This window comes from Phacochoerus africanus, chromosome 1 (genome assembly GCF_016906955.1).
Source record: "Phacochoerus africanus isolate WHEZ1 chromosome 1, ROS_Pafr_v1, whole genome shotgun sequence".
Lineage (NCBI taxonomy): Eukaryota > Metazoa > Chordata > Mammalia > Artiodactyla > Suidae > Phacochoerus > Phacochoerus africanus.
Genome location: NC_062544.1, coordinates 105833176 through 105847291, shown reverse-complemented (window position 1 = coordinate 105847291; position 14116 = coordinate 105833176). Strand labels below are relative to the sequence as shown.

The window sequence follows — 14116 nt, the reverse complement described above, 5'->3', positions numbered from 1 at the left end:
GATCTGAGGACTCTAGCCACACAGGAGAACGTATGAAAGGAAGAGCAGGTGGAACCCTACTATGTCCCGGGACAGCACCTGTGCCCTGCAATCTAAGTGTGTATTGACTAGGAAATGCTGTCTATTTATTCCTAAGAGATTGTGGTTGTCACATGTGCCACACGTACTTCTGCTCTCCATCCTCCTGATGGTCTCTAACCCCCGAGGATGGGTTCTTGTGGTCTAACTTGTCCATCACCTTTTGAATTCTGACCTACACCAAGGGCAGAAGAGAGTGACCTGGGTTCATTGTTAGTTTTGATCATTAAAAGTATTTCCTACATTGACTGTTGAGGCCCCAGCCCAACTTTTCCATCTGGGCATCTGAAGTCTTCTAGTGCCCTATCCATCTTCAGATACTAGAATTGAGTCTAACACTGTGTTTACAGTGGGAGCACTTTGGGAAGGCTGATCATTTTTTAGCGGTGTTTCCTTGCTGTGCCCTTGGTGTTGCAGAGCTGTCCTCTTTAAGCGCTGAAGCAATTAGTTTTGAGAAGGCTGATTCTTTCAGGGTCCAGTGCTCTCCTGCCTTTCATTTGCTGAAGCTGTACATTTTAATGAAGTTGTTTCATCTATGTTGCCAAACACGAGAATTTTGTTGCTTCAATTCTAATTATCTCTACTGGCAAATGCAATGCTTTATTAGAACTCTCAAGTGCCCTGTTGATTAAATGTCCATACCCTATGCTGTTGGGCACACAAATTAGGTCAGCTGTGCTTACTGGGTTATGGATGAAGGAGTTAAAAATTTTTGTCATAATCTTAAAGTGCGTTAGGATGACCTTCAGTGTCCTTGTGGGAAATCAGGGGTGGCTTCTCCCATTAGCTCAGCTTCCCTTCTCACCCTTCAGGCAACGCTAATGCAGAGTGTCTGAATCGTGTGGCTGTTGGTGGTGGCTCTAGGATGTAATTTTGTTCTTAGGGCTGGTAGCGCATTCTTTCCTTTCCTCTAGTGGCCTAGTACCTGTGTCTTGCTTCCTGGGGTGCATGTTTTATAGCAAGTGATGTATGTTAAGGGCTCTTGTGAAACTAGGAGATCCCAGTGGTGGTGACTCAAGAGAGGGGGTGCATTGTAGCAGGAGAAGAGGGAGGGCAGCATTACAACTGCGGCCCCAAGTCAATATTTCTTTGCCCTTTTTCCACCCCCTACTCCAGATTCCTTGAAGTCCTTGGGTCCTCAGGTCATGTTGGTTAATCTAGGGTGTGCTGACTGGTGACTCTGACACCCCACTCTCCTCTCTCCTGCTCCGTTAGTGTGGTCACCAGGCAATGTTGCTTGCACCTGCCATCCCACAGACCGAATCCCAGCTTCACCATCAAGAAGCTGCATGACCTTGGCAAGTGACACTTCATCTCACTAACCCCAGTTTCCATGGCTGTAAAAGGGGGACCTGTAGCTACTTTAGGGTTTTTGTGGGGATTAAAGGTAGAGTGCTTGAGGTACAGACCTTGGCACATAGTGCCACATCAGTATATCATCAGTTCTGCCTTGTCCTGGTTCTGCTCTATCGCCATCTGCTGCCACCCCCGCCAAAGCTGCCAGTGCCTGGGTTCCTGACCCTTTGCTAGAGGCCCTGTTGCAGGCCCTAAAATGCTTCTTTCTCTCCTTAGACCCCTTTGCTTGCATGTGTTAGGGTGCCCATGGTGTGGGCTCTTGGTTTTCTTAGTGAGCCATGAGGATTAAGAAAAAAGACACCTGGATTTTACCTAGGCTTTGTTACAGTCCTTTCTCCCTGGGGCTCAAGCAGACTTTTTAGGGAGAGGGGCAGTCTTAGAGACACATCTGATGAAGACACAACCTTTAATCAAAATCCTCCCTCCCCTCCTACTCTGGCCTTTGAATCAAATTTGTGATTCTCTTTCCTCATTTTTTTTTTTTTCTTTTTAGGGTGGCTCCCATGGCAGATGGAAGTTCCCAGGCTAGGGGTCGAATCTGAGCTGCTGGCCTACACGATGGCCATGGCAACGCTGGATCCTTAACCCACTGATCAAAGGCTGATATTGAACCCACATCGGCATGGATTGTAGTCGGGTTCGTTACCACTGAGCCAAAATGAGAACTCCCCCTTTCCTCTTGAAGCCAATGTTCCAAGAAGAATTCCAGCCCCACATGTTTCCCCTGGTGTTTTCTCCCTTCATGTAATCTACTCTGACTTTGAAAGTAAATATGATGTTTTCCAAGGCATAATTTATCCCCCATGGGCTCTGAACGTGTTGTGAACAGCAAGAACGTATTAAGGTTACTAAGAGCAATGAAATAACTCAATTTGATAGAATTAATAGAAGTGTGCTGAATCCATATTTATACTTTCTCAACTGCAGCTCGCATGTCTTTAGCATTCCCTGTGGGGGGAATTAGGGTGAGGCCACAGCAGTAACAGTCTTGGTTCCCCTGGAGAACCATGTCATCATCTGAGTAGAAACAATGACTCTGTTCTGTGGTCTCTCTCCCTCAAATACTAGGTAAGAAGCATATGTATCGACATGAAGGAAGAGGAATTAAATATAATTCTGTAATGTAATTTTTATAAAGCCCCTATTTTACACGGAACAAAGTTCCCAGTCTCTGAATTGTTTGAAAATCCAAAACAAAGTAACCAAAACACAAGAGTGTCTTTCTTAATGGCTAGAATAGAAAGGAACCATGTTTCTCAGTCTGGTTTCTCTTTTTGGCATCAACTATTGTGCCCTGAGTCTGCCCAGGAATAAGGTTTAGTGGGACTTTTGATAATCAGAACGTCCCTCTGTGTCCCTCTGCAGATTCGGTAATGGGGTTGGCAGAGCCGTTTCTTCTGCAATGACTCTGGAAACTCCAGGCCAGGCATCTCAGAACCTGGTTGGCTGGGCTACCATCCTGGGTCCTTAGTGTTCAGGGGTAACAGAGATTTGGAAAGTTGGCTTTCATGCTTCAAGGAAACACCTATATCAACAAATGGTACCCACCCCTTGAGCACAGGGAAAGACTGAAGTATTGGCTTAACAATGAGCCAGAAATACTGCCAAGAGCGTAGAAAAGGTACACTTAATTTTAAAATATGTATATAGGACAAACAATGGGTGTATGTCCAATAAAACTGATCTGTATTTGCTGAAAGACTGGCCTTTGAACAAGGAGTATTATTTCACCAAATGGGACCAAAAAGATTTGTTAGCTTCTTTATTCTTCACAAGAGTAGGTTTCCTATGTATCGTTAGTTACTTTATCATGAGTAACATGTCATGTCATCTGATACTTATTAATCACCCTTTCCTTCCAGCCAACTTAAGAATAATTACATGAAATTGGTGGTAGCCCATTGCTTCCACATTAATCTTCTTAAGCTGGTGTCAGCAAAACATTCAAACATTAACATCCACTCTGAAGCATGTGTTTCTAAAGAACAGAAAATTTCAGGCATTGGTATTTGGAAAACAAAACTTTTGTCTTGTATCAAAGATGGAGATGGTGGGGCTCATGAAATCAAGTGATGCTCGGAGGGATGGACAGATCTGTTGAGAGAAGTTTCAGAGCCAGAGGATGCTGTGTTGGTATTTTTGCAAGCTTTGGAAGCCATGTGTTCCTCAAGGGACTCCCAGCAGCTCTGCCACATGTCCTCACTCTGGGACCTGGGCTGTTGGAACCTCTACCCTCTAGACCATCACTGGTCCTGAGGGCAGAGGAGAGACAGATGACAAAGCCCTCTCTGGGCCTTAAAACTTCTGCCTAAATGAATTTCATTGGCCAAAGTAAGTCTCACGGGCATCTTTAGTTATGAGTGGGCAGGGAGGTGCTGTCCTATTGTGTATCTAGGAGAGAGAAGTGGGAAATGGTGTACTCAGAGCTGCACATATGGAAAGATGATTAAAATGGGAAGCTGGGAGTTCCCATTATGGCTCAGCTGAAGTGAATCTGACTTGGATCCATGAGGATGTAGGTTCCATCCCTGGCCTTGCTCAGTGGGTTAAGGATCCAGCGTTGCTGTGAGTTGTGGTGTGGGTCACAGACTTGGCTCAGGTCTGGTGTTGCTGTGGCTGTGGTGTAGGCCAGCAGCTACAGCTCCGATTGGACCCCTAGCCTGGGAACCTCCAGATGCCGTGGATGTGGCCCTAAAAAGACTAAACAAACAAATAAATAAATAAATAAATAAAACAGAAAGCCGGTTCCTTAAATAGATGGGTAAAATAGGCAAGGCTTTGGTGAGTCTAATCAATCAATAAAGAGGGAGGAGACAGTGTGAAAGGTGAGGTTAGTAGGTTCAGCAGAGGTAAGTGAAGGTAGAAAAGACTGCTCTGTATGATTCTGTTACAATATGTGTGAAAACCTGGACATTACAGATGATTTTCTTGGAAAATAGAATTAAACAAAATTGGGTCACTGTGTAGAATTCCGAGTAAATTGATGTTTTTCAAAAAAAGATTGAAAAATCTCCTGGTAAAAATACACTGAGCCCAGTTGCTTTTATTAGTGAGCTCTACTGTATCACTCAGAAATAGATACTGGGTACCCAATAAATATTTGTGGAATAGGGAGCTTCCTGGGGGCCTCGTGGGTTAAGGGTCCAGTGTTGTCACTGCCTAAAGTTATTTCAAAAGAAAAATTTATTAAAACTAAATTAATTCAAAGAATTCTAAGATGCTCCACCATTTAAAAAGTGAGATAAGGGAGTTCCCTGATAGCCCTGCAGTTAAGGATCTGGTGTCACCGCTGTGTCTTGGATTTGATCCCTGTCCCAGGAACTTCTGATTGTCATGGGCGTGCCCCCGCCCCTCAAAATTTGCTGAATAAAGTGGGTGGGCAAGGCTACCAAGAAACTGATACTAAAATCATATGAAGGTGTCAGTCATAGGTCAATAACATTGAAGAATACTGATGCAATTGTCCTGAAACCAACTGGCTAACAGAATGTGGCAGTGTAATGCGAGAATAAATCCAAATCCATTCAGATGTTGCTTTCTGAAGGAGGTGCGCCTTACTTGCCTTGTTTAAAATTGCAGCCTTCCCCTGCTGCACTGCTAAACCACATTACCCTGTTCTGTTTTCCCCTGTAGTGTGTATCATCTTGTACCATATCGTAAATATTTCCTACATCATTGTCTTTCCCCTTGGCTACACAGCCAACACCACAACGGCAGAGCTGTTTTTTTTTAATTTATTTTTTAAATTTGTTTTTGGTCTGTTTTATTCACTGATAATAAGCCAAATACCTGGAACAGTGGGCACGTAGCAAATATTTGTTGCAAAAATGAGTTAATTCTAAATGCAGTGTGGCATCCTGGATTGGATCCTGGAATGGAAAAGGATGTTGTTAGTGGAAAATGTGAGATTTGAATCAGGTCTGTATTTATGTTGTTAGTATTGAACCAGTGTTAATTCCTTAGTTTTGATCAATGTTCCTTGGTTAGGTAAGACGTTACTATAGGAAGAACCGGATAAAGGCCGTATGGAAACTCTTTACACTGTCTGTGTAACTGTTGTAAGCCTAAAGTTATTTCAAAAGAAAAATTTATTAAAACTAAATTAATCCAAAGAATTCTAAGATGCTCCACCATTTAAAAAGTGAGATAAGGGAGTTCCCTGATAGCCCTGCAGTTAGGGATCTGGTGTCCCTGCTGTGGCTCGGATTTGATCCCTGACCCTAGGAACTTCTGCAGGCCGTGGGCATGGCCAAAAAAAGGTAAAATAAAATTTCCATTCAGTAACACCTTCTCAACACCCTGACCACACAGTTTTAAATGATGTACAACCCCACTGCTGACCTCCCAACCCTCTTTTTCTGCTCTTCTCTTTTCTTTTTCTGTCACAGCAATTACTCTCTTTTAACAACACATAATCCAGTTTACTTATTTCCTGTGCCTGTTTGTTGTCTATTTCCAAGAGGATAAGGAACCTAGTTTTGTCCCCTCAGGTGCCTGGAACAATGCCCTGTACAGAACAGCTCTCCATTAATTATTTGTTAAGTGAATAAATGCGATAGAATGTCTGTCTTAAAACAGAGCAAACCATGTATTGCTGTTTGTGTGTATGTGTGTGAAAATAGGAAAGGATCTGGATGGAGCCTAGTAAGTTGATATTAACTTTTAAAAAATTTTATTGAAGGATAGTTGACTTACACTGTTGTGTTAGTTTCAGGTGACAGTGCATTGAATCAGTTATACTTACACATATATCCATTCTTTCTCATTCTTTTCCCATGTAAGTTATTACAGAATGTTGAGTAGTTTTCCCTGTGCTTTAGAGTAGGTCCTTGTCAGTCATCTGTTTTATATTTAGTAGTGTATATATGTTAATCACACCTCCCAATTTATCCCTCCCCTCAATGTTCCCACTTTGGTAACCAGAAGTTTGATTTCAAAATCTATGAGGTTTTTTTTGTGTGTGTGTGTGTGTGTGTGTCAATAAGTTCTTTTGTATCGTTTTTATTAGATCCCATGGATAAGTGATATCAGATGATATTTGTCTTCCTCTGTCTGACTTCACTTAGTATGATAATTTCTAGGTCCATCCGATGGACCTGCTACTCTTTAGGGCAGGACTGGTTATTGTCAAGTGGTCAAGGGGTGGGACCGTGGCTGGTGTGAGGCAAGCTGCGCCCCTAGAACCACTCCGTCTCAGCAAGTGCTTGTGTTGGGACAGACCTGAGAGCCTTTCTTCCTATACTTTGTGTGCGTCTGGCTTGCCTTATGTACCCCTGGAGCCTAAAGGTTGTATTTTTACACTCTTTGAAATTTTACAGTTTCAATTACAATCAGTGCTAGTTTATTTTTATTTTTTTATATTCAGAGGAGTGAAAAAGGAAAAAAAACTAAAGCAAGTTAACTTTTGAGATCCCTTAAAAGTTACAAAGGAGTTATTTGTTTTTTGTCTTTACAGTGCGAAATAAAGACCAAAGCATTACTAGTTCTCCTCATTTTTTTTAGGACCCAAGTTACTCCCTGCTATCTGATGTGAAGTGTTAGGGAAAACACAGTTCACTGTTTTAGGTCCCAAATGTAGTCAATTACACTGAAGCAGTGATGCAGCAAGTCATATCCAGCCTGTCAAATGTTTTAAGTGTAAAGTAGGAAAAAGAGCAGTGCCAGCTTTACTCTCAAAACTACAGAAATATTTCTCTGTGAAGTTTTTCTTTCGTCATCTCGAAATCAGGTGTGGTCTCCTAAGTTCCCCGTACTTAATTTCTGGTCACTCTGACTCCTTTGTTGCCCACCTGAAGCACACTGTACGGTTGCCCCTCAGCTCACAGGTAGGGGACTGCGCATAGCAGTGCTGGTGCTCTGACAGATTTCTGCTGGCTCCCAGCTCCCCTCACCCAAGGCTGGAGCTTGCCTAACACAGAGGGAGCTGCTCCATTCAGGTGCAAAAAGATGATCATTCCATCTTGGGCAAAGAATGAAGGGATGGAGGCCATTTGATCATTTGTCTTTGTCAGGATGTAATTCTGTTTTTGTATAGCTCTGATGAAAATGGTGTTCTGTTGCAGGACCATCAGCAGAACATTCTGGGTAACACCATGCAAAGTGTGATTGCATTGCTCAACAATCTGGTCGCCTGCAAAGATTCGAATATGAAGCTACTTTATGAGCAAGGTAAATACTTCTTAGGATTTGTCCTTGGTTATGTTAGAGTTTTACCTATTTGTGCATTTCATCATCTTACATAGTAGACAGTCAAGAAAGACTATTTAAAGGTGATCAATCAAAATAGATGTTTAAAGGTCTACATGTAATGATAATATCGCCAGGAAAAATGGGAGGTGTGGTTAGATTGTGATAGTTTCTCTGAGTTAATTAATTCTCCTTCATAGCACAAAATCAATAGGCACTTCTTATGGATGATAAACCAAGAAATAGAAGTGTAAGCAGAATATTTAGACTTACTGCTGCCAATCAAAATAAAAACTTATATGGTCAAAAGCACCTTGGAAAATGAGACTGGATGAGTTGAGGGTGGCTTTACATCTTATGCACATCTATAATATTAAAATTTAAAAAATTTAAAGGCTTCAAGTTTAAAACCAAATTGAGAGGGAGGTAGAGATTTCCCCTGTATTCCCTGCCCCAGCATATGCACAGCCCATGATCAACACTCACTTTACACTTCTATGAGGCATGTGAGATTGCTTGTCTTCAGATCTAAGAGCTGTTTTCCCATTTGTTCACGACTTCGTTGTGTTTGTTTATAGTTTTCTTTATATAGGCTGTACTCATTTCCTGTTTATCTCTTCCCAGGTATTTTATCCTGTTTTTTCCTTGCTATTAGAAAATAGGAATTTCCTGCCACTGTAGTTTTCAGTTTTTAGTATGTGTTTGAAAGTTTTTGATTTCTGTTTATTAATTTTTTACTTAGGTTAACTCTCTTACTACTTTCCATAGTAATGGTTTTTAAGTAATTCTTTGTAATTTTCTAGTTATGTGTTAATTATTGCAAATAGTGACAATCTTTCCAACATTTATAGTTCTACTTTTTCTTTCTTTTCCAACTGCAAAGATTCAAAGAGAATAGGTAGAGGATATCTTGGTATTGCCTCAGAATCTTTTTTTCTGGTTAAGAAAGTACCCATCTATTTAAATTTTATCTTTTGTATTCAAGAATAAATAATGACTTTTGTCAAAATGCTTTTTCGGCAGCTCTGGAAATGATCAAATGATTTTTTCCTTGTATCTATTCCTGTAATGGATTATATTTAATAGATTACCTGACATTGAACCATCCTGTATTTAAGTCAGTAACCACACTTAATTGTGACATATTATTCTTTAATTGTGCTGCTTAAGTTCTTTGTCAATATTTTGTTCAGGATTTTCCGTTGCCGTTCGTAAGTGTGATTGGTCTGTAGTTTTGTTTCTTATTCCTTTCTTTCTTTCTTTCTTTCTTTCTTTTGTCTTTTCTAGGGCCGAACCTGTGGCATATGGAGGTTCCCAGGCTAAGGGTCTAATCGGAGCTGTAGCCGCTGGCCTACACCACAGACACAGCAACATGGGATCCCAGCCACGTCTGTGACTTACACCACAGCTCACAGCAACGCCGGATCCTTAACCCACTGAGCAAGGCCAGGGATCAAACCCGAAACCTCATGGTTCCTAATCACATTCATTAAAGACTGAACCATGATGGGAACTCCATTATTCCTTTATTTCTTTTGAAAATTTTTTTGCTAGATGTTGGTGTTAGCACTGTGTTACATTTTTTCAAAATACTGTTTTATCCCTTGTGGCTCTGAAACAATGCAGATATTGAAATTATCTACTCTTTAAAAGTTTGGTGAAATTCCCTCGTGAGGCCATCTGGCTGTTTCTTAGAGGTATGTTGGTTGTGGTAGCTCTTTGATGCCATTCTCTATTCCTACAGTGGTAATAAATCTTTTATTATATCTTCCCATCTTTTACAGAGTTTGTTGTAGTCTATTTTCCTAGAAAGTTTTCATTTCATACACACTGTTGTCATAGATTTGGACAGAATAGGTTCTCGTAATTCTTTTATTTTCCTAGGTTTCAGAAGCTATCTTCCCATTCCCATTTCTTATATATTTTCACTTTCATATTTTTATTGAGTAGTTATGATAATGGTTTTACTCTTAGGTATATGTTTGTGTGTTTGTAGTTTTTTTAGACCAGTTGGGAATTTACTTAATACTACCACTTAAAAAAAATTTCTTTTTTTAACCTATTAACTTGCTTATGCTTTTGCTGCGTTTGTTTTGTCATTCTTTGTCTATCTTTTTGAATAAGATTCTTAAACCATTTATTTCCTTTTTTTTTGTTTGATCAGTAAAGAATTTAAGGCTATGAATTTTATTCGTGTATTGCTTCACTCAAGATTCCAATCTGGAGTGCTTCTACGTATACATATTTTGTTTTCTACATGTATTTCAATTTTGGTTTATTTTCCTTCATTGAGCCAATAATTGTTTAGGACTGAGGGCATATTTTGTTTTATTAATTTTGTTATTTCTGGTGTTATTGTACATTGATCAGCAAATGTTGGTAGTACAGTTTCTTATGCCTAATATATAGTTAATTTTCATGATTTATTATTTGCACTGGAAAAAATTCATATTGGCATTCTCCCCCGACAATCACTGATATTATCATGCCCTCCTCCCCAAAACAATAGTAAAAGTCAACAAAATATGTGAAGCAGTTGTTTTAAGTCATTGGAAAGTAGGCAGAATTGGGCTATATGAGCCTTGAGAAGGGAAACACAGGACATGAACCTCATAACATTCTCAGGTTTTTTGTTTGTTTGTTTGCCTGGTTAGGGAAGCAGAGTCCAAGAAGAATACAGAGGTCTTGCTAAGCTAGAGAGTAAGAGTTGTGTTCAGGGATGTGAACTGGTGAATATTCACAGGGCAGAGTATAAGAGAAGGGTTGCCGGGGGAATAGGGCCCAGAAATCTACATGGAGTTTGCACATAGGTCCTTTGTGAGGGCTGGGCTGCACTGCACATGCAGAGAGCAGAGTTCTGGTAGGCCTAGAAGAGGATAGAGCAGATACCATTAGGTTGAGGGATGAACTGAGGTAGCAGAAAGTATGCAGTGATGGGAGATGGAGGAATTCCAGCCTAACCAGTGGAGATACTTAAGTAAGGTTACCCCAGGCTGAAACTAAGGCTATTCCAGACTTGCCGTAGAGTTTCCACCATGTCCTGGGACTAAGGATTAAACCACTATAGACCTAACAGAATAAAACTAAGCCCTCATGGCAAGAAGATTCACAAGAAATTTAACTGCTTGCTAGAACAAAATCAATACCACTTAAAAGATGACAATACAATCCACACTCTCTAACAACATATTATCCACAGTGACAAGCATATAGCCCAAACTCAATAGACTTGATGAAAAAGAAGCTGGAAAATGTGGCCCGTGATGATGATGAAAATAATAATAAGATCACCCAGATGTTGGAATTAGCAGATCAGGCTTTTAAAACACCTATTATAGGGAGTTTCCATTGTGGCTCAGTGGGAACAAATCTGACTAGCATCCATGAGGACACAGTTTCGATTCCTGGCCTCACTCAGTGGGTTAAGGATCCTCTGTTGGTGTGATAAAGTGAAGCAGTAACAGGTGAAAGCTAAAATTCAAACCTGCAGCAAGAAATGAAATACACAAGGAAGTGCTTAAATATAAACGAATATAAGGAGTTCCCGTCGTGGCGCAGTGGTTAACGAACCCGACTAGGAACCATGGGGTTGCGGGTTCGGTCCCTGCCCTTGCTCAGTGGGTTAACGATCCGGCGTTGCCGTGAGCTGTGGTGTAGGTTGCAGACGCGGCTCGGATCCCGCGTTGCTGTGGCTCTGGCGTAGGCCAGTGGCTGCGGCTCCAATTCGACCCCTAGCCTGGGAACCTCCATATGCCACAGGAGCGGCCCAAAGAAATAGCAAAAAGACAAAAAAAAAATATATATATATATATATAAACGAATATTTTAAATATAAATTTTTTTTTCTCTTCTGAAATTCTTTCAAAGAAAACTGACTAGACATGCTTCTGGAATGGTGCATTAATGACCCCCATAAACCTTTCTTGCCATAAAAACAACAAAAACACTGGAGAAACAAATGGTAATCAACTTTGTATATTATTAAATTACTAAAGGGTTGCAACAATATAAGCAATGTTAATTCAAGAAAAACTGTTGAGTCTCAGTAAGAAGAGAAGGCTCTCTGGTTGAAGTTGAGGCCCTTCACAGAGCTGTAAACTACCTAAATGCTAAAGGCATCCTCCACACAGAAAGCCCTTTGACAAAGTGTGGAAGACTTACTGATTGAAGGCATTTAAGGAAATCTCTGGCCAGTTATTAGTTGGCCTTTGAGCTAAATGACAGAGACTTCTGCAGCTAGACACTACAGGTAATTCATACGTAAAGAATTAGCACAAGAAAGTCAATTAACTAACTACAACAAAACAGCAGTAACTAAAAACCATTGGGATGTATGAGGAGGGGTCCAAAGTTCACACATTATGTGATGTAAGATGTCCAGTTTTAATCAATATTTATACAGCATCCCAAAAAATAAAAACAGGAAAGTATGGCCCATATACAGGAAAAGTGCAGTTAATAAAACTATTTCAGAGGGGACTCATAGGTTAGATTATCTAGACAAAGATTTAAAGTCAGCTATTTTAAATACATGCAAAGAACTATAGGAAACCACATCTAAAGAATTAAAGTGTGAAACTGATGTCTGCCCAATTTGAGAATATAGGTAAAGAGATGACATTATAAAAAAACAAACAAACAAACCCAAATGGGGAGTTCCCCTTGAGGCTCAGCAGGTTACAAACAAAACTAGTATCCATGAGGATGTGGGTTTGATCCCTGGCCTCATTCAGTAGGTTAAGGACCTGACGTTGCCATGAGCTGTGGTGTAGGATGCAGCTGCAGCTCCAGCTCAATCCAATCCTTAGCCTGGGAACTTCCATATGCCTCAGGTGTGGCCCTAAAAAGTGGAAAAAACAAAACAAACAAGGAAATTCTAAAATATTAGTTGAAAAGTTTAATAACTAAAATGAATAATTTATTTGAGGTGCTTGACAGTAGGTTGAAATTGTCAGAAGAATCAGTTCAGTGGAGGATTGGTAGTTCATTACTACTGATGTTATAGAAATAAAAAGGATTATAGTAGAATGCTGCGAATGAACTATATCCCAATAAATTAGATAGCTTAGATGAAATTTCTAGAAAGGGAAACTATTAAAACTGTTTAAACTATTCAAACATCTGAATCCTTATTCCTTTTCCTTCAGAATGACCCATGTTTTTAGCTTAGTAGGTTTCTTAGCCTGCTTCTTATACCTAGAGTTAGGGGCCCCAAGACCTATTTATGTTCTGAAAATGAATTATCTTTGTTTTGTTTTGTTTTTTTAATACAAGCAGGTGGTTCTTGTGACATTAAAATTCTAGCAAAAACTTCGTTAGTATTCTATGAATATTATTGATGTTTATGCCATCAAACAAAAAGCCTACCCATGAATCCTTCAAAACATTCTCCTCCATAACTTGGACCAAGAATTAGGAAACTGGAGTTCCTGTCATGGCTCAGTGGTTAACAAATCCGACTAGCAAGCATGAGGTTGGGGGTTTGATCCTTGGCCTCGCTCAGTGGGTTAAGGATCCGGCATTGCTGTGAGCTGTGGTGTAGGTCACAGATGCAGCTGGGATTTCACGTTGCTGTGGCTGTGGTGTAGGCTGGCGGCTACAGCTTTGATTAGACCCCTAGCCTGGGAACCTTCATATGTCACAGGTGCATCCCTCAAAAGACAAAAGACGAAAAAAAAAAAAAAAAAGAATCAGGATACTATGGAACAGTGCCTGTGAGATTCTTAGTAGTCCTGTTGGCTGCCTGAGAAAGTGAATGAGGAGTCGGATCCTTGAAATTGAGATAACAGAATTTGCAGCTACTGTCCCATGAAAGCATGGGGTTACCTGGCTAAGGTAGGATAAAGGCAGGGGAAAAAAAATCCTAGAAGACAGGATCTTAGGGAATTGAGAAGTCAGGCAAGGAAGGATTGTTTTTGACGTCATCAGGGTGGCTACCGACATTTTGTGTTCATTGTCCTGTCAGAATTGGAGCACCAGAAGAAGCACAGGTGGATTTACCATAAAGCTGAAGTGTCAAGGGCACGCATTTACACAAGGACGGTTTTACGTTCATAATTGTTTTCTTCTGCTAGTCCATCCCTACTCCCCAGCTGTATAAGCTTCAGTTCTCATAATATCTATCCCCTTTACATGTTTTGTGGAGTGAAATGAAAATCACAAAAAAAATAATTATGGCAGGAGTAGTGTTAGGGTAACCATCAGCTCAGGGAATAAGAGAGGGTTGATTTGGTGGCCTGAGGATGATGGCGGTTGGAGGAGGTGAAGTAGGTGGGACTTTTGATGTGTTGTAACATGCCAGCTCACTGCTTGCTTTCACAAAGAAATTTTTGTTGAAACATAGATATGCCCATTCATTTGCATGTTGCCTATGGTTTTGTTGTGTAATGGCAATATTGAGTAGTTGAGATAAAGACTAAAATGTTTTCCCTAGAGCTTTTTAAGAAAAAATTGGCCAACATCTGGTCTAGAAGCAGCATTGGGGAAACACGGTGAC

The 14116-nt window shown here is 40.4% G+C and overlaps 1 protein-coding gene across 3 annotated transcripts in view; it reads left to right on the top strand.

Annotated features, from left to right (window-relative positions):
- Positions 1-14116, top strand: part of ULK4 (unc-51 like kinase 4) — a 521416-nt gene that overhangs the window by 282581 nt on the left and 224719 nt on the right. For all 3 annotated transcript variants that reach the window (XM_047770666.1, XM_047770657.1, XM_047770675.1), the window contains one exon: positions 7497-7602. In XM_047770666.1, the coding sequence (XP_047626622.1) occupies positions 7497-7602 (106 nt within the window). The remainder of the gene's footprint in view (positions 1-7496; positions 7603-14116) is intronic.